General features: G+C 42.3%; 1 protein-coding gene and 1 long non-coding RNA gene across 27 annotated transcripts in view; one reads left to right on the top strand and one right to left on the bottom strand.

Moving 5' to 3' along the window:
• The window catches only part of LOC138739486 (uncharacterized), a 61,896-nt gene extending 51,057 nt beyond the window's left edge, over positions 1-10,839 (top strand). Inside the window, exon 3 of the long non-coding RNA XR_011342288.1 lies at positions 10,471-10,839. This is a non-coding gene — a long non-coding RNA (uncharacterized lncRNA). The remainder of the gene's footprint in view (positions 1-10,470) is intronic.
• Positions 1-20,802, bottom strand: part of nbeaa (neurobeachin a) — a 1,045,297-nt gene that overhangs the window by 361,211 nt on the left and 663,284 nt on the right. For all 26 annotated transcript variants that reach the window (XM_069891655.1, XM_069891654.1, XM_069891651.1 and 23 more), the window contains one exon: positions 9,678-9,844. In XM_069891655.1, coding sequence (XP_069747756.1) covers positions 9,678-9,844 — 167 coding nt within the window. The remainder of the gene's footprint in view (positions 1-9,677; positions 9,845-20,802) is intronic.

Raw genomic sequence — 20,802 nt, 5'->3', positions numbered from 1 at the left:
GCTTTCTATCTCCTGTGGCAAGGGCTCAAGGTAATCAAATGAGTAGACGTATTAAGAAGTAATTTCTACAATGTTCAGCTTCAACACAGATTTAATGTTTTATGAAATCTTTACATGACAACCTGCTTGGCAAATTTTGCTGTTTAACAAGAGAACAGGCAATTAAAATCATGGGGGATTCATCTGATGATAGTGTTTTTACCCTACTATCTTTAATCTTAATTTACTCTTTTAACCTCCAAGTAGAAAGCTGGCTGGTACCACCTTTAATTATAGAGGTTAGGGTCAAATTATGTAATGACCTGCTTTTTATTTAACTAAGGAAGCCATTGTGACCTCTCAGTCTTTTGCAGGAAATGTCAACAGTGAAATCAGAAGAGGCCAAATATTCAAAACTCTATAAACATTTTCTCTCCTTGCTGGGCTAAGAGCAAGGACAAGATTGTCTTTCTGGCTATATTGGGAAAGTTAGGCTTCCACCTAAGGTTGTTTCTTATAATTTCAAGGTCCTACCAAACTCCCTTCTATTTGACATTTTTCTCCCAAAATATACTTTATGGATACACAACAAAATCTCTTGGTACACCATTGCTCCTAGAGTATTCTTTCCTCTTGTTTAGCCTCCAAAATCCTCCACCTTGCATTTGTCTGGATCAAACTTCATGTTCCATTTCTTATTGCCAACCTTTCTCGCTATCCACAACTCCAATTCTTATAGCACGGTGCCTATAACTGCAGCTTAGGTCTTACCAATGTTTTATGAAGTTGTACCATGATCTCCTTGCTTTTATACTCTGTGCCCTAGCTAATAAAATCAAGCATCCTGCATTCCATCATCACCAGCCTATCAACTTGAGCTGCCACATTCAGATTCTTAGGACTTGTACACCGACATCCCTTATCAATACTCCCTAAGGCTCCACCTTTCAAGTTCACATTTATTGCCACCTGATCGTGCATACAGTCTACATTTATAACCCGACAAAACAATGCATCTCTGGACCATAGTGCAAATACAGACACACAAACAACAAATAGACATAATGATCCAAAATAAATAGATATAGAAAGAATTTACGAGCTTTAAGGATTGTTCAACAGTCTCAGTGCCAGCGGGAAGAAGCTGTTTCCCAGCCTGGAGATCCCGGATTTTATGTTCTTGTACCTCTTCTTTGAAGCTAATGTCTCAAAAATACTGCGGCTGAATGATAAAGGGTCCTTGATGATTCTGAGCTTTCTTTAAGCATCGTTCTGTTTAAATATCATCGACGGAGGGAAGGAACCCCAGTGATCTTCTCAGCAGTTTTAATCACCCAACATAGTTATCTGATGTTTTCCTGCTGCCATGCCATACGGTGATGCAGCCAGCCAGGACGCTCTCTATTATGCTCCTATAGAATGTTGTTAGGATGATGGCTGATATCCTTGCCTTCCTCAACCTCCTCAGGGCATACTGTACTACCCCTATTTGATCCCCAAAATTGTATCCCCACACACTTATGATTAAATTTACCTATCGAACATCCTCAGTGGCCCATGCCTACCCTCTTTACTATCAACATCATTGTTGATTCTTATGGTATTTGGAATCCTCTACAACAGACAACAATGCAGGTTGAGTCATTAAATATATTAGTTATAGTTTTGTATTTGATGTTTTTTAGGACCTTTGATTTCTTAAGGACCTCCACCACCACCAAAATCGGCTCTACACTTTCTTCCCAAATTTCCATCACATATCAGCAAGTAAGATGCTTTAAAAGTACTTTTATTACGTGGATATGGTATGTCCCATAAGGAAAGGGCAGCCAAACTACTACATTTTGATGAGTTGGTAGACCACACCCCTTCAGAACTAATGGTTGAAATGCTGTTCCTGGCAGCTGGCTAAATACCCAATATGTTATTCAAGCAACTCTTTTTAGAGCGAATGCCAGATGATATTAGACTCTTGTTATCCAAGTGTTCATTTGAAGACCCAAGGGCTGTAGTGGCAAAGGCAGACATTCAATGGCTGGCTAAAAAGTACACCAAGGAAAGACAAGTCTGGACAACCAACCCCTCCGATATTAACCCTGTGTCACACTCTAGTGCTCTTAGCACATCACTCCCTACAATCAGCCAACGCTCCAAGACAAGAAAGCAGCCTCTGGACACCTCATCTTGATGTTAATACTATAGGCGTTGGGGAGTAAATGCCCACAAGTGCCTTCCACCATGCCCGTTTGTGGAAAACACCCAGGCCAACCATCAGTAAGGGCTGTGGCGATTGACAAGAAACCTGCAAGCCTAATGTATGTATAGGACCAGTTGTCCTAGCGAAAGTTTCTGGTGGACCCAGGTTCATTAGTTAGTGTATTTCCACCCACTGGTTTTGACACACGCCATCCTACACCGGACCTGCAACTACAAGCAGTTAACAGTTCCAACATTCCAACCTTTGGAACCAGGAAGATGAATGTCAAGTTCGAGAATCATCTTTACACTTGGCCATTTATTATAGCAGCAGTATCCTGACCTTTGCTTGGTGCAGATTTTCTTCAGGCTCATTTATTTCTCGTCAACTTAAAAAGGTGTTGGCTAATAGATGGAAGTACTTTTCCGACTATTCCTCTAACAGATACCTTTACAAATGCCCCACAAAGAACCTTATGTGATACTCAGACAAACTAAGTCGACCTGTATTTTGGACATTGGAGGGAAGCCAGAGTCTTTCACTATCAACAAGCTAAAACCAGCTCATGTGGACAAGTCTTCTCCACTGCAGCAGCCAACAGTCCGTTGCAGAGGTCAACAACCAAAAAGACAGACAAATCTTTCTGCTGGTTCTGTGGTGGAGGGGTGGGGTTGGGGTGGCATATAGTGGCGTTATGGCTGCTCGAACCAGCCATGTGTCGTCAGTGCGTGATGACGGCAGCATGTAATTCTGGCTTTTAAAAGGTTGCATGGGTGATGAAGAGTAAATCTATTTGATTCACTCTAGAAACGCTTTGTGTGGTTATTTTGTTGTCTCCACTGTGACTCCAATGGCCACAATGTACCTACAAAGTGTTAATGTCTCTTTTAATATTTTGCTGGGTTACTCTCAAATGTTTTAACTTATACTCCACTTGTTTCTAGAATGTCTCCAATTATTTGGTCTACCAACAATCTTTGCAATCCTACTTAAGCTGTTTTATTCACTGTAAACCAATCATCTTTTCTGTACAGTCTGCAGCTCAATGGGATATATTTTTTGTTGAGATTATGAAATATTTAATTAAATTGGATCCATTCCAATTCGCCTATCGTGGATGCCATCTCACTGGCTCGACACAAAGCTCTGGAACACCTGGGCAGCAAAGATGCTTACATCAAGATGCTCTTTATTAACTACACTTTGGCATTTAACACCTTCAACCCCTCAAAATTGATCAGCAATCTCCAAGACCTAGGACATAATACCTCATTGTGTTATTGAATCATTGATTTCCTCACCTTCAGACCACATTCAGAGAGGATTGGTAAAAACATCTCCACAATTTCCATCAGTATCATAGCACCTCAGGGCTGCTTTCTTAGCCCCCTGCTCTACTCACGTTACACCTATGACTGTGTGCCTCAGTATGACAACAACACCATCTAAAAATTCGCTGATACCACGGTAGTGGGTTGTATAAAAAGGGGCAATGAGTCAGCATATAGGAGGGAGACTGAAAACATGGCTGAATGGTGCACTAATAACAACATCTCACTTAATGTCACCAAAACCAAAAAGCTGATTGTTGACCAGGAAAGGAAAACCAGGGGTGTATGATCCAATGATCATTGGGAGATCAGATTTCAAGAGAGTGAGCAAATTTAAGTTCTTGGGAGTTCTCTATCTCGGAGGATCTTTCCTGGGCTCAAAACACTAATGGCATCATGAAGAAAGCACGTCAGCACCTTTACTCCCTCAGGAGTTTGTAGAGGTTTGATATAACATCAAAAACCCTGACAAATTTCTTCAGACGTGTGTTCACTAGCTGCATCATGGTTTGGTATGGGATTCCCAATACCATGAGCAAAAAACCCGGGACATCACAGGCAATATCCTCCTCACCATTGAGAACATCTACAGGGAACACTGCCGACAGATAGCAGCAACAATCATCAAGGATCCACACCTTCCAGCAGATACTCTGTTCTCGCTGCTACCATAGGGAAAGAGGTATAGGTGGCATAAGACTCGCACCATCAAGTTCAGGAACAGCTGCTACTCATCCATCATCAGACCTTCAGCAATAAATTCAATCAGGTCCTCATTTAAGGACTCTTACTTTTACACTTTGTTGTTTTTTAAAATTCTATCTGCTATTACGCTCCTAGAACGCTTCCACCAGCATTGTCTCCGCTCCATCCTCAACATCCATTGGAGCGCTTACACCCCTAACGTCGAAGTACTCGAGATGGCAGAGGTCGACAGCATCGAGTCCACGCTGCTGAAGATCCAGCTGCGCTGGATGGGTCACGTCTCCAGAATGGAGGACCATCGCCTTCCCAAGATCCTGTTATATGGCGAGCTCTCCACTGGCCACCGTGACAGAGGTGCACCAAAGAAAAGGTACAAGGACTGCCTAAAGAAATCTCTTGGTGCCTGCCACATTGACCACCGCCAGTGGGCTGATAACGCCTCAAACCGTACATCTTGGCGCCTCACAGTTTGGCGGGCAGCAACCTCCTTTGAAGAAGACCGCAGAGCCCACCTCACTGACAAAAGGCAAAGGAGGAAAAACCCAACACCCAACCCCAACCAACCAATTTTCCCTTGCAACCGCTGCAATCGTGACTGCCTGTCCCGCATCGGACTTGTTTTTTAAAATTCTATCTGCTATTACGCTCCTAGAACGCTGCAGCTGACGTGGACTTTTTACCCCCTCCATAAATCTTCGTCCGCGAAGCCAAGCCAAAGAAAGATCTGCTATTATACTATTTTTAATCCTTTAATACTTCACTCATTTTGCTGTTTACTTTTTTGACATTAAGATCTTTATCAGCTTTTTTCTTACCACAATTCTTATAGTTTTGTAACTAAACTCTGATTTTAAAACGTAGAACACAGTACAGGCCCTATTGCCCACAGTATGATGCCGAAATAATAACCTACTCTACCAACTGCCTAGAATTTTCTTACTCTATAAACCTTCATTTTTCCTCTGTTCCATGCCACTATCTAATAGTTTATTAGAAGATCCTATTGTATCTGTTTTCACCACTGTAGTTGGTAGTGCATTCCATTCCATGCACCCACTACTCTCTATGTGAAGGACCTTCCTCTTACTTTCCCTCTTGTACTTACTCCCAAGCTCCTTAAAACTATGTATGATTTCAGACATGGGAAAAAGCCTGTGGGCATCCACAGAACCAATGTCTCTCATCATCATGAACACCTAATCTTCTATTGCTCCAAGGAGAAAAGACCATGTTCACACATTTTATCCTCATAAGGCCTGCTCTAGAATCCAGGCAACATTGTTTTAAATCTCCTCTGCACCCTGTCTATGGTATCCTGTAATAAGATGACCAGAAATGAACACAAAATTCCAAATGGAGTCTAACCAAGGTCTTACTTAGCTCTAACATTACCTCACAGCTCTTGAATTTGATTTCAATGCTATTAATAATGCTATTAACCTGTGCAGCAAATTTGAGTGTCCTATGGACCCTAAGATCTCTCAGTTCATCTTCACTGATGTGTATAATGGAATGGTTAAAATTCTACCTTGATCCAATGGTAAGGACAGATTGGGCTGAAGGGCCTATTTATGTGCTGTATAAGCTTTATGGCTCTATGTCTCAGCCCCGTGTGCCTTCTTCGCCATTTAATCTTCATGGCTGATCTGACTATAATGTACCTTCAAATCCTGACTCCCTATGGTAACCTTTCATCCCTATGCTGATCAATTATTTACATCCCTCCATAAAATTCGGGACAAAGATACTTTTTTTTCCCTTTATTTGCCCCTGTGCTGCAGTTTTACATTTTTTAATCAAATAATTCACAAGTGATTAAAGTGCACTTTCCAGGTTTTATTCAAGGAAATTTGTATACATTTTGGTTTGACCATATAGAAATTATAGGACTTTTTATGCATAATCCCCTCAATTCAGGGCAACATAATGTTTGGAACATTTGGCTTCACAGATGTTTCTGAGTACTCAGGCGTGCTTAATTGCTTCACTGGTGCAGGTATCAGAGAACTAGGTTTTTTTTCATTTTTTTTATCATCTCTGGAGTCTGTAGTTGGCATTTTTCAACATGAGGACCAGAGTTGTGCCAATTAAAATTTATGAAGTCTTCTGTGGATGGTAGTCATTGACACGTTCATATCTGCCTTCTGAAGAGTGTTTCTGATCTGTTGGACCTATGGTTGGGGATTTTTCTTCATTATGATGAGAATTATTTTGTAATCAGCAATGGTCTTCCTTGGAATACCTTTGCAATTACTAAGCTCACCAGCATGCTCTTTCTTCTTAATGATGATCCAAAATGTTGATTTTGATAATCCTAAAGTTTGAATGATGTATCTTACTGTTTTATTCTTGTTTTTCAGCCTCATAATAGCTTCTTAGATTTTCATTTGCACAACTCTGGTCCTCGCATTGAAAAAAAACAACTACAGATTCCAAAGGTGATTAAAAGCTTAGAAGCAACCCAAGCTTTCTTACACATGCACCGATGAAGCAATTAAATATACCTGAGTACTCACAAACACCTATGAAGCCAAACGGTCCCAAACATTATGGTGCACTGAAATGGGGCAGTGAAACACAAAAGTTGCAGATGCTGTGATTATAGTAAAAACATTCCTAAATGCTGGAGGAACTCAGCCAGTCTTTCAGCGTCCATAAAAGACAAAGATATATTGCCGACGTTTCAGGCCTAAGCCCTTCTTCAAGGAATGAGCAGAATGACCCAAAAGCAAGAAATCTCAGAATTCAGACAGTACTGGCTAGGGGAGGAATCCAAAACAACAAAAGGTGTTAATTGGATATGATAAAGGGAGAGGTGAGAATTTATCATGCCTGTGTGAAAGGAGACAGGAAAGGGAGATGCAGAGCTGGGGGAAGGTGAAGGGGGAAAGTTTGGGGGAAGAGCGGCAGTAAACACAGAATGAAAGCCAGAGAACTTGATATTAATGCGATCCAGTTGAAGGATGCCCAGTTGGAAGATGAGGTGCTGTTCCTCCAACTTGCAGGTGGTCTCCGACTGGCAGTGCATGAGATCATGGTCAGATATATCAGCAAGGGAATGGGATGGGAATTTAAGTGGGTGGCCACTGGGAGATCCATGCTATTGCAGCAGACAGAGCTTGGACAACAAAGCCATCTCCCAGTTTGCATCCATAACAGGAGCACCGGATGCAGTAGATGACCCCTGCAAATTCTCAAGTAAAATGTGGCTTCACTTGGAAGGACTGTTTGGGGTCCTGAATGGTGATGAGGGAGGAGGTATGGGTTTAAATGGGGCATCTCCTGTGATCACAGGGCTAGGTTCAAACAGGACGATTGGTGGGGTGGGAGAAGTAGACAGAGAGGATGTCACGGAGGGAGAGGACCTTGCGGAAGGTGGAGAGGGTTGTCTCGGAGGGAGTAGACCTTCCTTGAGCTCTGTCTCTTCCTTCTTTGTCTCCTTTTGCACAAGTATGATAAATTATCACCTCCCCCCTCATCATATCCAATTAACCTTTTGTTGGTCTGGATTCCTCCCCCATCCAGGATTATCTGAATTCTGAAATTTTCTGAGATTTCCTGCTTTTGGTGCATTCTGCTTATTCCTTGAAAAAGTCCTCAGGCCAAAAACATTGGCAATATAACCATATACAGCACAGAACAGGCCAATTTGGCCCTACTAGTCCAGAACAAATCCCCACCCTCCTAGTCCCATTGACCAGCACCTGATCCATACCCCTCCAATCCTCTCCCCTCCATGTAATTATCCAGTTTTTCCTTAAATGTAAATAACGTCCTTGCTTCAACCACCTCTGCCAGAAGCTTATTCCACATCCCAACCACCCTTTGCGTGAAGAAATTTCCCCTCATGTTCCCCTTATAATTTCCCCCCTGCAGTCTCAAACCATGGCCTCTGGTTTGAATATCCCTCACTTGTTGACTCTCTCTGTCCCTTTTAAAATCTTGAACACCTCCATCAAATCCCCCCTCAATCTTCTACGCTCCAGAGAAAAAAGCCCCAGGCTGCTCTACCTTTCTCTGTAACTCACACCTTGATATCCTGTCAACATTCTCGTGAACTTTCTCTGCACTCTCTCTATTTTGTTTACATCCTTCCTATAATTTGGTGACCAAAACTGCACACAGTATTCCAAATTTGGCTTCACCAATGCTTTGTACAATTTCGTCATAACATCCCAACTCTTGAATTCAATACTCCGATTTATGAAGGCCAACATTCCAAATGCCTTCTTCACCACTCTATCTACCTGAGTATCAACTTTGAGGGTACTATTTACCATAACTCCTAAATCCCTTTGTTGCTCTGCGCTCCTCAATTATTTACCATTCAATGTATATGACCTATTTAGATTTGCCTTTCCAAAATGCAACACTTCACACTTATCCGTATTAAATTCCATCAGCCATTTCTCAGCCCACTCCTCTAGCTTTCCAATATCTCTTTTTAAGCTACAGTAATCTTCCTCACTGTCCACAATACCACCAATCTTTGTATCATCTGCAAACTTACTTACCCAATTCACTACCCCTTCTTCCAGATCGTTAATATCTATTACAAACAATAGTGGACCCAGGACCAATCCCTGAGGAACTCCACTAGTCACCAGCCTCCAATTTGACAAACAATTTTCTACCAGTACTCTCTTTGTTTTTTATTTTTGCAAAAAGACGTGCTGAGTTCCTCCAGTGATTTGGTGCATTTTTATTCACTTTTACATTGCTTAACGAAGACACCTACATTAAGAATAAACAGTTTTACAGACAAAAATACTGTGCAGTATTTATACTGAACAAACTTCACTTGTATGAATATATAAACTTTAAAGCATTTTACTTTCTTTTCAGTTATATTCTTTGAAAACTTTTAACTGCCACTGAATCTTCAGGTTTCTCCCCCTCTTCAGATCTGCCCGAAAGATGAACAATGACATCATAATTAACCCCCCCTCCCCAAGTTTACAGATAAAGCCTCACTAATACACTGAATAATATACTAATAAAGATAAAGACTCTTATTAAGCAGGAATAAGGAGAGTGGCAGCAACCAGCTCTTCATCCTGGGTGATGCTATTTTATTTAAACACAATTTGATTCAAACTTTATTCTTACAGCTGCTATGAACAAAGCATGACCAAGTCTCTTCACTGGTTGAATATTTGCTCTATCTCAAAGGTTTATGTGTTATTTCAGAGAACATGTACTTTCAAAATTTGAAAACTTTTATTTAAATATTTATTTATTCATATTCATCTGAACATTTATTTATTTATTTATTTGTTTATCTGTCTATTTATTTATTTTCCATGATGAGTTTTAAAAAATCTGGTTGTTTGAGATAGCCTGTTTCTGGATTTCCGGATAACAGGGGTTTTACTGTCCTCTTATTACAAACCATTTTCACATCATATGCACAGTTCCAGAATAATATAACATATGCAAGTTTTCCCACACTAAAAGTAACTTACCTCTGAGAGATGGTGCCCCATGCACCGTGCTTGTTGGTAAGAATGTTGAGAATTTTTTGCTTTAACTGATTTGCTGTAACATGATCTCGATGCTTTGCCGCACTTATGAGATGGTCACACATCTTTTCCTCTTCCCTTCTGTCGGCTGTATATTGAGCACATTGGGACTGTTGGTAAAAGCAAAAAGATGGACAATTAATGCACATTATTGGTTTAAATTGTAGCAACAGCTTGGAACTCTCCAGTATAATAGGAAGTGCATCCGAATAATTAAGTAAACGAGCCAAAATTGTTTTAAGTGTAGAATTAAATGAATGCAGAGAAGTCTCAGTTACCAATTTAAGATTTGTACCAGACAACCTAACAAGGTTAAATTGGCTATATTATAGAATTAACTTTAAAAAGTTTTGGAAAAGATAAAATACAAATGATGAACTTTTCTCAGCAGAGGAAGTGAGAATTAAACAAAGAATTGCATTTTAAAAGTAATTTCTGAAGGTACAAAAAGAAATTGGTCTTCTAAATTGTAATAATTTACATGGAACTTAAGCTAAATCTTTTCTAATCATTTATAAATATAATAAATATTGTAAATAATTTGTATGCCTACATTGCATGTTACATTTAGTTATAATTTCATTTTTGTGCAGTTCATACTCATTAAATGTGAGACACCAGTCTTGTGCATTAGCATTTTCTGAAAATAAGTTTTGAATAAATGGGTTGAAAGATATAAAGTTATGCCCTCACCTCCATTTTAACAATTCACAGACGAATATTTTAACTTTTTCAGTACACTGTAGTGGGTCACGGAACGTGCCACGCCTGAAACAGTGACCCGACACCGGGAGTCTGCAGCCTACACAGCCAACCAAGATGGACTACACGCTTTGAAGTTAGCGCTTGACTCAACAGCACACAGCTGCAGTGTCTCACTCCGATGGACTAGCCAGCGGCAGCCAATCGGGTGGAGCTAGGGAAATAGCCACACCCGGGGATGAGAGGGGCTCAATGATTGACCACTCCCCGGGTAGCACTAAACAACTAATCCCAGGAAGCAGATCATAATGCCACCAGTCGAGTGGCATGCTGATGTCAGAGATTGGCTACTGAACCCTTTATAACCAGAGCTGCCAGCACAATAAATCAGTGTTGAATTCACTCCCAAAGTGTGTGTCTCTTCTTTGAGCGTAACCTCTCCAGCAGTAGCAGCCGCAACAGTAGTGATCCCTGACTGGTCTAACTGGCATGGCATTGTGGACCTGAAGAATGAGCGACCAGCCTACAATCAACACAATCTTGTTGAAGCTGCCCGCTTCTGGACATCACAGCCATGGGTGTGGTTCCAGCAAGCTGAGGCGCAGATCGCCCTACGGAACATCACAGCCGATGACACCCGCTTCTACTATGTGGTCGGCGCCCTCAAGCAGGACACGGCAGCACACATTACCGACTTCCTCCAGAAACCTCCAGAACAAAGAAAGTATCAGGCCATCAAGGAGCTACTAATCCAAGCTTTCGGGCTTTCACAGTGCAAGCACTCTGACTGTCTGCTGCACATGAACAGTTTGGGGGACAGGGCCCCATCAGCCCTCATGAGCGACATGCTCGCTTTAAAAGATGGCCATACACTTTGTGCTCTGTTCGAGCAAATTTTTCTGGAGAGGTTACCCAAGGCCATCAGACTACTTATAGCAAAAGAGGGCTTCACGGATCCCAGAAAGGTAGCTGCTAGAGCTGGCCTGCTCCCGGCGGCAAAAAAGGGACACCTGAGTTTTGTTAGACCATGTGGCCTCTTCTCATCAACATCAGTATACCAGGAGGCCGCTTGACAGAACTGCCCAGCAAGTCTTCCTCCAAGCCTGTAAGCCTGCCGATGCCAATCAAACTGCGGATCCCAGGAAATGCCAATGCTGTTCGTCTTTAGTGGCTGCGGCAGCTGGCCTACACAACAACCTTCTCCACATCCGGGATACAGTGTCAGGCCAACGTTTCCTGGTCAACACCAGGGCCTAGGTCAGTGTCCTCACCCCCTTCCACCTCTGACGCACACCATTGGAAGGCAAGGCGCGAGATAGGGCTGCCAATAACTCTTCAATACGGACTTACGGCACCCATACTACCCCCTCTATTTCAGCAACCACCACTTCACGGTGATTTGTCTTAGCAGATGTCCACCAGCCTCTCCTCGGGATGGACTTCCTGAGGGCTAACCCCTCCTAGTCGACGTTAAGGGCCACCAGCTAGTACACGCAAAGACTTTTCAGACCCTTGCACTGGAAGGCACCAAACTGATTGCTCCCCACCTAAACTCAGTGACAAGTCCAAGCAATGAGTTTGCCAAGATTGTAGACAAGTTCCCCTCCACCACGATGCCACACTTTAACTCCACTGAGTCCAAACATGGGGTAAAGCATCACATCCTCACTAAAGGCCCCCCACTTCACGCCAGAGCACACTGCCTCCCGCCAGATAAACTCAACCTCGCCAAGGAGTTTTTTTTTAAATGCAAGAACTTAGCATTGTCTGCCACTCCCGCACCATATGCGTCCTAAGGCATCAGGGGTTGGAGACCATGCGGGGACTACTTCCAGCTAAATGAAGCCGCCATGCTGGATAGATACCCCGACCCCCATATTCAGAACTTTTCCACCAGCAAAATGCCAGTTTGGCAGAGACTCAATTGACTTTTTAGGTCACCAAATCAACTGCCAAGGGGCTAAACCACTATCTGACAAGGTAGAGGCCATTTGGGCATTCCCCAAACCTACAACAGTAAGGGGACCTCGAGTTCGCTGGCATGGTGAATTTTTACCGCAGATTCCTGCCCGGGGTAGTTTGTATCATGAAACCTTTATTCTCCCTTATGACCGGTACAAAAAAGACAATTTCGTGGAACCAAGGGGCATCTGATGAGTTCCAGGCAACAAAAGACACCCTGGCTAACGCTGCCCTCCTGCTACACCCTACAGATGATACCCCCACCACTCTCACTTGCGGGAGCCTGAACTGAAATATAGTGCTTTTGATAGAGAACTCCTGGCATTGTACTTGGCAATCAGACATTTTAGATACTTTGAGAGCAGGAATTTTCAAATTTTTACAGACCATAAGCCCTTCACTTTTGCCTTCACTAAGGCTTCTGACCTGTGGTCAGCCAGGCAACAGAGACACTTTTCATATATTTCAGAATTTTCTATTGACATTCAGCATATTGTGGGAAAATCCAACGTTGTGGTTGATGCCTTGTCACGTCCCACATTACAGGCGGTGCACACTTCAACATCTAGCATTGACTATAAGGCTCTGGCTGAAGCACAGGCAGTGGACAAGGACATCAATGCACTGCGATTACTGGCCTCCAGTTGGAGGACATATGGCTTGGCCCTGGGGAACAGATCAACCTGTGCGACACGTCTACGGGTATGCTTCGTCCCATCATTCCCACTACCTGGAGGTGGCACTTTTTCGAGGCCATACTCAACTTGGCACACCCCGCCATCAGAACAACCGTCAAAATGGTTGCTAGTTGATTTGTCTGCATGGCTTCCACAAAGAGGTCAGCCAGTGGGCCAGGAATTATACAAGGTGCCAGACCTCGAAAATCCATACCCACATTAAAGCCCCCTGTGGTGAATCTCTGCTGAGCTGCCTGTCTCCCCTCTGGCAAGGCTTGCTGTACTAACATTGGCTGTGCATTATCTCTACCGTTAAAGACACTCTCATTGTATGCAAAACCGATAGGCATTCAATGTGTATGCATCCACTGTCTTTCATTATTGTACCATAAGTTTCTGCTAATAAAAGTCATGAATATTGTTTGACTGCATCGTCTTTGTCTACTTCATCAACTGGCACTTCAATCCCCCACAGTCATTTCAACCACCAAGTCACCATTTTAGCCATGTCCATGAGGATCTGGTGGGCCCCCTACCAATATCCAGAGGCACACGCTACTTACTGACCATAGTAGACAGGTTGATTAGATGGCTGGAAGCCATCCCTTTGCCAGAGATCTCTACAGAAATATGCATTAGGGTCCTCCTGCACAACTGGGTGGCTAGGATTGGGGTTCCAGGGCATATAACCTCGGACAGGGGCTCCCAATTGACCTCCAGCTCTGGTCTAATCTCACTAACGCCCTGCGTACTCAACTCCACCATACCACAGCTTACCACCTTCAGGCCAATGGTTTGGTGGAGTGATTCCATCGACACCTTAAAGCAGCTTTCAAGGCCAGACTCAATGGCCCCAGCTGAGTGGATGAGCTCCCGTGGGGATTCCTGGGGAATCTGGGCTGGTTCTAAAGAAGGCCTAGAGGTTTTTGCACCCAAAATGGCGTACGGCGCAATATTAGTGATTCAGGGGGAATTCCTGGCCACCAAAGACACTGGGGACAATGTCCCTGAGGCCGTCTTGCTCCTCCTGCAGGATTACCTGGGCACACTCACCCTGACTCAGCCAAAGCAGCACAGCTCACGGATGATATTTGTACCTATAGAACTTGAGACTTGTAAATGTTTTTGTCAGACACAGGCCACAAAGACCCCTACTATAGAGATTTTACGAAGGCCCATACAATACGACACCACAGGTCAACATGTCTTTTGGATATTGAGGGGAGAAAGGAGACTTTCACCCTGGACCGGCTCAAGCTGGCATTCCTTGACTCTAACCATCCATGCCAAAGGGGCAAGCCTGCCAAACATAAGGCCTCAGCGAGCGACAATTCTGGGGAGGTGGGGGAGGTCATGTAGTGAGCCGCCGAACGCAGCATGCCTGAAGCGGCGACCTGGCACCGGGAGCCCATGGCCTACACAGCCAAAGAGATAGGCTATGCTCTTCAAAGTCGGCTCTTGACTCAGCAGCACACAGCTGCAGTGTCCCACTCTGATGGGCTGGCCAGCGGCAGGCAGCCAATCGGGTGGAGCGAGGGAAAAAGCCACACCTGGGGATGAGAGGGGCTCACTGATTGGCCGCTCCCCAGGTAGCACTAAACGACCAATCCCAAGAAGGGGATCATAATGCCAACCAGTCAGGTGGAATAATGATGTCAGAGATGGGCTTCTGACCCCTTTATAAGCAGAGCTTCCAGCACAATAAATCAGTGTTGAATTCACTCCCGTAGTGTGTGTCTCCTCTTTGTGCGTAACCTCTTCATCATCTTGCTGATCCTACAGCTTGAGCGTATTTATATGAATAAATTCTAAAAATAGGTAACAAACAAATTCCAGTGAACTGTTGGGGGTGTGTGGGTGGGGGGGGGGGGGGGTAGAGGTTATTCCAGTCCTGGCTTTTTTCCAGCAGCAGAGGTAGAAACAGTGCCGGAACACCATCTGTGTAAAAGGGCAATGCAGCATTCCGAGACCAACTCAGGAAAGGATGTGCATGTGTGTCATATTTTATTTTAGTATATTAACGGGGAAGCATTTAAAACATTGATAAAACATGCAAGTAGGACAACAGGAAAAATCTTTTTAATAATACCATTGTCCTGCTCAGTCCCTGCGGTCCACAATTATACAGCAAGGATAAAAGGCAGAGTCGATCTGGCTGACAGCGAGTAGTTCACTAGGGAATTCCTGACCGGCAGGCACTTGGGGTTTAACCCATCTCAGATGTCTATGCATGCTCTTATAAATGCAGAAGTCTGTGCTGTAGTTGAAATGGCTGGAGCTGAAGATGAAATCAGCTGGTGGTGAAATAGTGATGTATCCTCTACTAGACTCATCGTTTTATTAGGTTGGTGAGGCACTGATGTGATGCTGGGAGGAGAATGAGAAATAATTTAATTCATAAGTACATAATTCATGGCTTTGACAGGACAGATGTGGGGTGGATGCTGGTCTTTCAAAATAGGGCTTGATCATTCATGAATAAGATTTTTTTAAAAGTATGCATCAAAGGGTACTGAATCTGGAACTGTACAGAAGGAGGCTGTGAATGCTCAGTTCCTGAATGAATTCAAGACAGTCACTGACAAACCTTCAGATATTAAGGGAGAGATTAGTATTAAGGAGTGGCATTGTGATAAAAGACCAGGCCCCACACTGTCAGCTGTCCCTAGATGTCTCAAGTCACCTTGTGGTGTGAGCAAGCTGGTCTGTGGGTTTGTCCTCAGTTTGAAACTGAAACTCACCGCCCCACTCCCCCCTCAACAGCCCGTTTACAGCCTCCAACAATAGATAGCGGTGATTAGTAAGGGATTAATTTAGGTGGCATTTTCCCACGCTCTTTTATAAATTGTGCACGTGTGTGTTTTATTCCCGCTATGATTTTCTCACGCTCTTCCATTAATTGTTCTGTGTTAATAAAAGTAATGCTTGATTGCAAACCCTTGTCTCCAGACTTGTCTCTCTCGAACCTGACACATTCTAAACACAATGACCAGTGTGGGGACCAACAGCGGGCTGCCAGGAGAGTCTCATAACAGCCCCACCACCAGCCCCAATGATAGATAGAGGTGATGCTAGTGAGCCACACAATGATACTGTTGCGTTACTCACTATTATCACCTAATTTAAACTTTGCATTTAAGACCAGAGAATATCTTTGAATCATTTTTGGGGAAAAAAAAGTGGGTCTAACATGCCGTCAAATACGATATGTTATACGTGACAATAGGTGTCAACGCTGTTGTGTTACACATCCTGCCTATTTTGCTTCCAGATTGCTGGTTTGCTGTGTAAAAGGACACACTGACCGGGCATTATGCTGGCTTTATTCCATTTAGTGTAAACGACCTAAGCTGCTTAGGTCAATATCGCAGGATTTCTGTGTAAAAATCCTTAAAATAATTTCTAGACAGTGTAGAGTGCACACTCTTAAGGCTGAACCCAATACTTTGTTTTGCTCCTGCAGTCTTTATGAAATTCAGCAGCAAACCCTGGTCTTAATGGAACTCCATAGCCTTACACGAGGAAATTGGCTCAAAGAAACTCTACCAACCTTTCCCTTTGTTGGAAGTGTGTCATGAGCCATAATTCCAACCCACTGGTTGAAAGGGTCCACCTCCTCCATGCCAACCCCCACTCATCCACTCCCCCACAACCTTAAGGCCCTAAAAAAGTGTCTCAGGTTATGCCCTTTTTATGAGTCCCTAATTATGCAGGAGGACCGCCCCCTCATCAAATCCATGTCCTTCCCTCTGATGGCAGAGGCTTGTACAGCCTTCAACCACATCAAGGCAGACATTGCCTAGGCCACAATGCATGCTGTGGATGAATTCATCCCTTTCCAGGTGGAAAGCGATGCATCAGACTTCGCCCTGGTGGCCACCCTTGCAGACCAGTTGTTTTCTTTCCCCGTACCCTACAGGACCCTGAAATTTGACACTCCTTGGTTGAGAAAGAGGCCCAAGCCATTGTCGAGTCTGTGTGGCACTGGTGCCATTACCTGGCTGGTAAACAATTTATCCTGCTCACTACCCAACGTGCAGTTGCGTTCATGTTTAACAACAAGCAGCGCGGCAAAATTAAAAATGACAAGAAACTGAGGTGGAGAATTGAACTGTCCACCTAAAATTACAATATCTTGTACTGGCTGAGGAAACAGCCATTGGACGCCCTGCCCCGCAAGACCAGTGCCAGTGTGCAGATTGACCACTTACATCTCCAAGGCTGGTTCTATTCCAGAAGCTTGTCAGAAGCCATAAATCTGATCCCTAGTCGAAAGAGTATATTTCCTCCATGTCAACTCCCAATATGCCTATCTGACATATCCTGAAGGACACGACAGTATCTCTGTTAAGGATCTGGCTCCTTCAAGGGCCTTGGAGACCTACACCCCATTCGCCCCCCTGAACCATGGTACCCTGCCTCTTCCCCAACAGAGGATACACCAGAGTCATTGTCGCTTACCCACAAGCACAGCACCGATGAGCACACACAGGTGCCCAAAACCGTCCAGGACCTCATCACTGCACTGTAGTCACAACGTACGACCAGGCCACTTGAGCGACTTAATTTGTGACTTTGTAAGCACCACTTCACCCCTCTGGACTCTTTTTAAAAATGAAGGACAAATGTGTTAAACCATTGTATGTATTTGTCTGTTTGAGCACACCCCTTGGCCGGCTCTACCTGTGGCCTCTCCCACAGGTTCCTGCATAAAGGTGACTGTTCCACAGCCTTCTCCTCAGTGCAGGACAGACAAGCAGTATGGATGAGCCTTTTTTTTAGTGAATAAAAAGCCTATTGGTTTCTCATCCTCAGTCTTTCAGTAATTGATAGAGCATCAATCACAGACAGAGTGAAAGTTCTCTTTGGCTACAACTATAGATGCCACGGTTTTGTATATGCACTGATGACACTTGTAAGCTGGTTTTTCACCATTCTGAGTTGGAGGGTTATAATACATTTACTTCTTCCACAGGCAATATTCAGGTGTGTCTGCTCATGTTCCAAGTTCTGTATTTCATAATGAGAAGTGCAAATTGCCTGTGCATAATTTATTTTAACAAGATAACCACTGCATACTATACAGGCATGATAGAGTGAAATTACAGACCAATGGCAAGGGGATCAAGGCAACTAAGTAAAAAAGGTCTACTACATGGCCATTAGAACATTTTCAAGAGGAAACATTTACAGGTTACAAACTTAACTTGCACAAAAGTGAACTTTTTCCCTTGAATGGTTCTGTTCCTATCTATAATAATATTCCATTTAAAATAGTGAGGGGATCTTTCACCTATTTAGAGGTTGAAGCTTCTAAGATATTTAAAGATATTTTCAAAGAAAACTTCAGTCCTCTTTTTAGACAGGTGATAAAGACCTATCTAAATGGTCCCCCCTTTTTATGTCACTTGTTGGTAGAATTAATGTCATCAAAATAAATTTTCTGTCTAAATTTTTATATTCATTCCAGCAATTCTGATTTTTATTGCATAGAAATTTTTGACTCAGTTGAATCTATTATCTTTTTGTATGTTTGGAACACCAAGAGTCCACGTTTGAATAAATCTCATTTACAAAAATCAAAAAAAGATGGGGGCTTGCTTTACCTAACCTGAGACATTATTATTGGACTATTAATATTAAATATATTATTTTCTGGATTTATGACATAGATAAATCGGACTACCCAGAATGGACATCCATGGAGCTGAAAGGTTTTAACAAATTTGCTCGGGCTACACTACTTGGCGCTTCCCTTCCATTTAATTTGGTAAAGGTGAATTAACAGGCAATTCAGAAGTCAAAAATTAACAGGCAATTCAGTAGTCAAAAATTGTTATGAACTTGGTTTCAATTCAAGCGTCATCTCAAACTGAGAATTTTTTATTTATCCACTCCAATTATTAATAATTTATTTTTCCTTCATCTTGCCTTGATCTTGTTTTTCATAAATGGAGAGAAAAGGGTATCGCTTCATTTTTTGACTTATTGTAAACAGCTATTTGATGACTTTTGAGCATTTGTCACATAAATTTAATCCCCCTAATTTCCATTGTTTTAGATATTTATAAGTTAGAGATTTTCTGAGAAACCAAGTTACTACTTTTCTGTTCTCCCATGATAGTAATTGTATAGACTTAACTTTTCAGTTAAATCATTGTCAAAAGGGTTTAATAGGATTCATTTATGGATTAATTTCTAAAATATGTTATGTTTCTATGAATAAAATTAAGAATACTTGGGAGAGCAACTTACAAACTATTCTTTCCAAGGATATATGGACCAGTTCAAGATAGTACATAGAGCACATTTATCCAAAGATAAATTAGCTAAGGTTTTTCCCACTATCAACCCTTTATGTGACAGATGTCATAATGGGGTTGCTTCCTTACTTCATATATTTTGGTCCTATTCAGCATTAGATCATTATTAGAAGGAAATTTTTAATGCATTTTATCATATTTTCTCGGATACAATTCAACCTCATCCCATTACAGCAGTGGCAGTGGTTCTCAACCTTTTTCTTTCCACTCACATACCACTTTAAGTAATCTCTGTGCCTTTGCTGCTCTGTGATTAGTGAGGGATTGCTTAAGGTTGTATATGAGTGGGAAGGGAAGGTTGAGAATAACTGCTCTAGACCCAATTATTACTGAAATATTTTGCTTGAGAAAAATTTTCACTGGCCCATTTCCTTTGGAGTTACGAAACCGTGCACATAAGGAGACAATTAGTACAATTAAAACAGCGGTTTTCAAACTTTTTCTTTCAACCCACATACCACCTTAAGCAATCCTTTACTAATCACAGAGCATCTATGGCATAGGGAATACTTAAAGTGGTATGTGAGAGGAAAGAAAATGGTTGAGAACCACTGCATTACAGCTTTATTTGGTGTGGTGAGAAAGAACAGTCAGATTGCCATGTGATTTTTTTTACCACTTTAATGGCTAGAAGATCTATTTTGCTAAGATGGAAGGACTCTATCCCTCTTAGTTATACACAATGGATGATCCAAACCTTATCATGTTTCAATCTCGAGAAGATCAGATGCAATGTTTTGAAAACTGAAGTTGTGGTTTACTAATTTGTATGTAACATATGAAGCATTTGTAGGCTCTTCCTGAACATACAAGGCCTTACATATAAGGCAATTCACCAACATACCATTACTGTTACCCTTTTGGTGGTTTAAGGCATCCCAGTGGCTTTTTCTTTTTAGTTTAGAGGTATAGATTTATATACGTTAGTTACAGCCTTTTTTCTATTTTTTATCTGTGGGAACAAGAGATATAATATTGAATTCTGTCTGTTTGTTTATCATTAGTTGTGATGTTAATTTTTATTCTAGTATACAGTGTAATTATTTTGTACCTGCTGTGACAGAGAATATAGATATGTTTTTGGGAGATGAATTGGGAAAGGTTTATTAGAGTAGGTTACATACAAACACTTTAAAACAGATCTTATTTGAAATACTGGAGCTCTGCTAATGCTAGACATATTGGCTCCACAGCTTTTGCAAGAGCTTTGGAGAGTGCTCGAGAGACTTTACTAAAGGATTTTTGTTTACAAAAGGCAACAGATAAAAGATCTTGTTGGAGCCGCAGATTGTATGGAGATGTTCCAAGAGGGTCATGTGGTTTTGCAAGCAGAAAATGTAAAACAGGTTTTCTCTGTCAGCAACAGAAGCCAGATCTAGAACAGGATGAGCTGGCAAGCTTGTG

This window comes from Narcine bancroftii, chromosome 7 (genome assembly GCF_036971445.1).
Source record: "Narcine bancroftii isolate sNarBan1 chromosome 7, sNarBan1.hap1, whole genome shotgun sequence".
Classification (NCBI taxonomy): Eukaryota; Metazoa; Chordata; class Chondrichthyes; order Torpediniformes; family Narcinidae; genus Narcine; species Narcine bancroftii.
The sequence above is the reverse complement of the archived record's forward strand: the minus strand, read 5'-3'. Positions and strand labels throughout refer to the sequence as shown.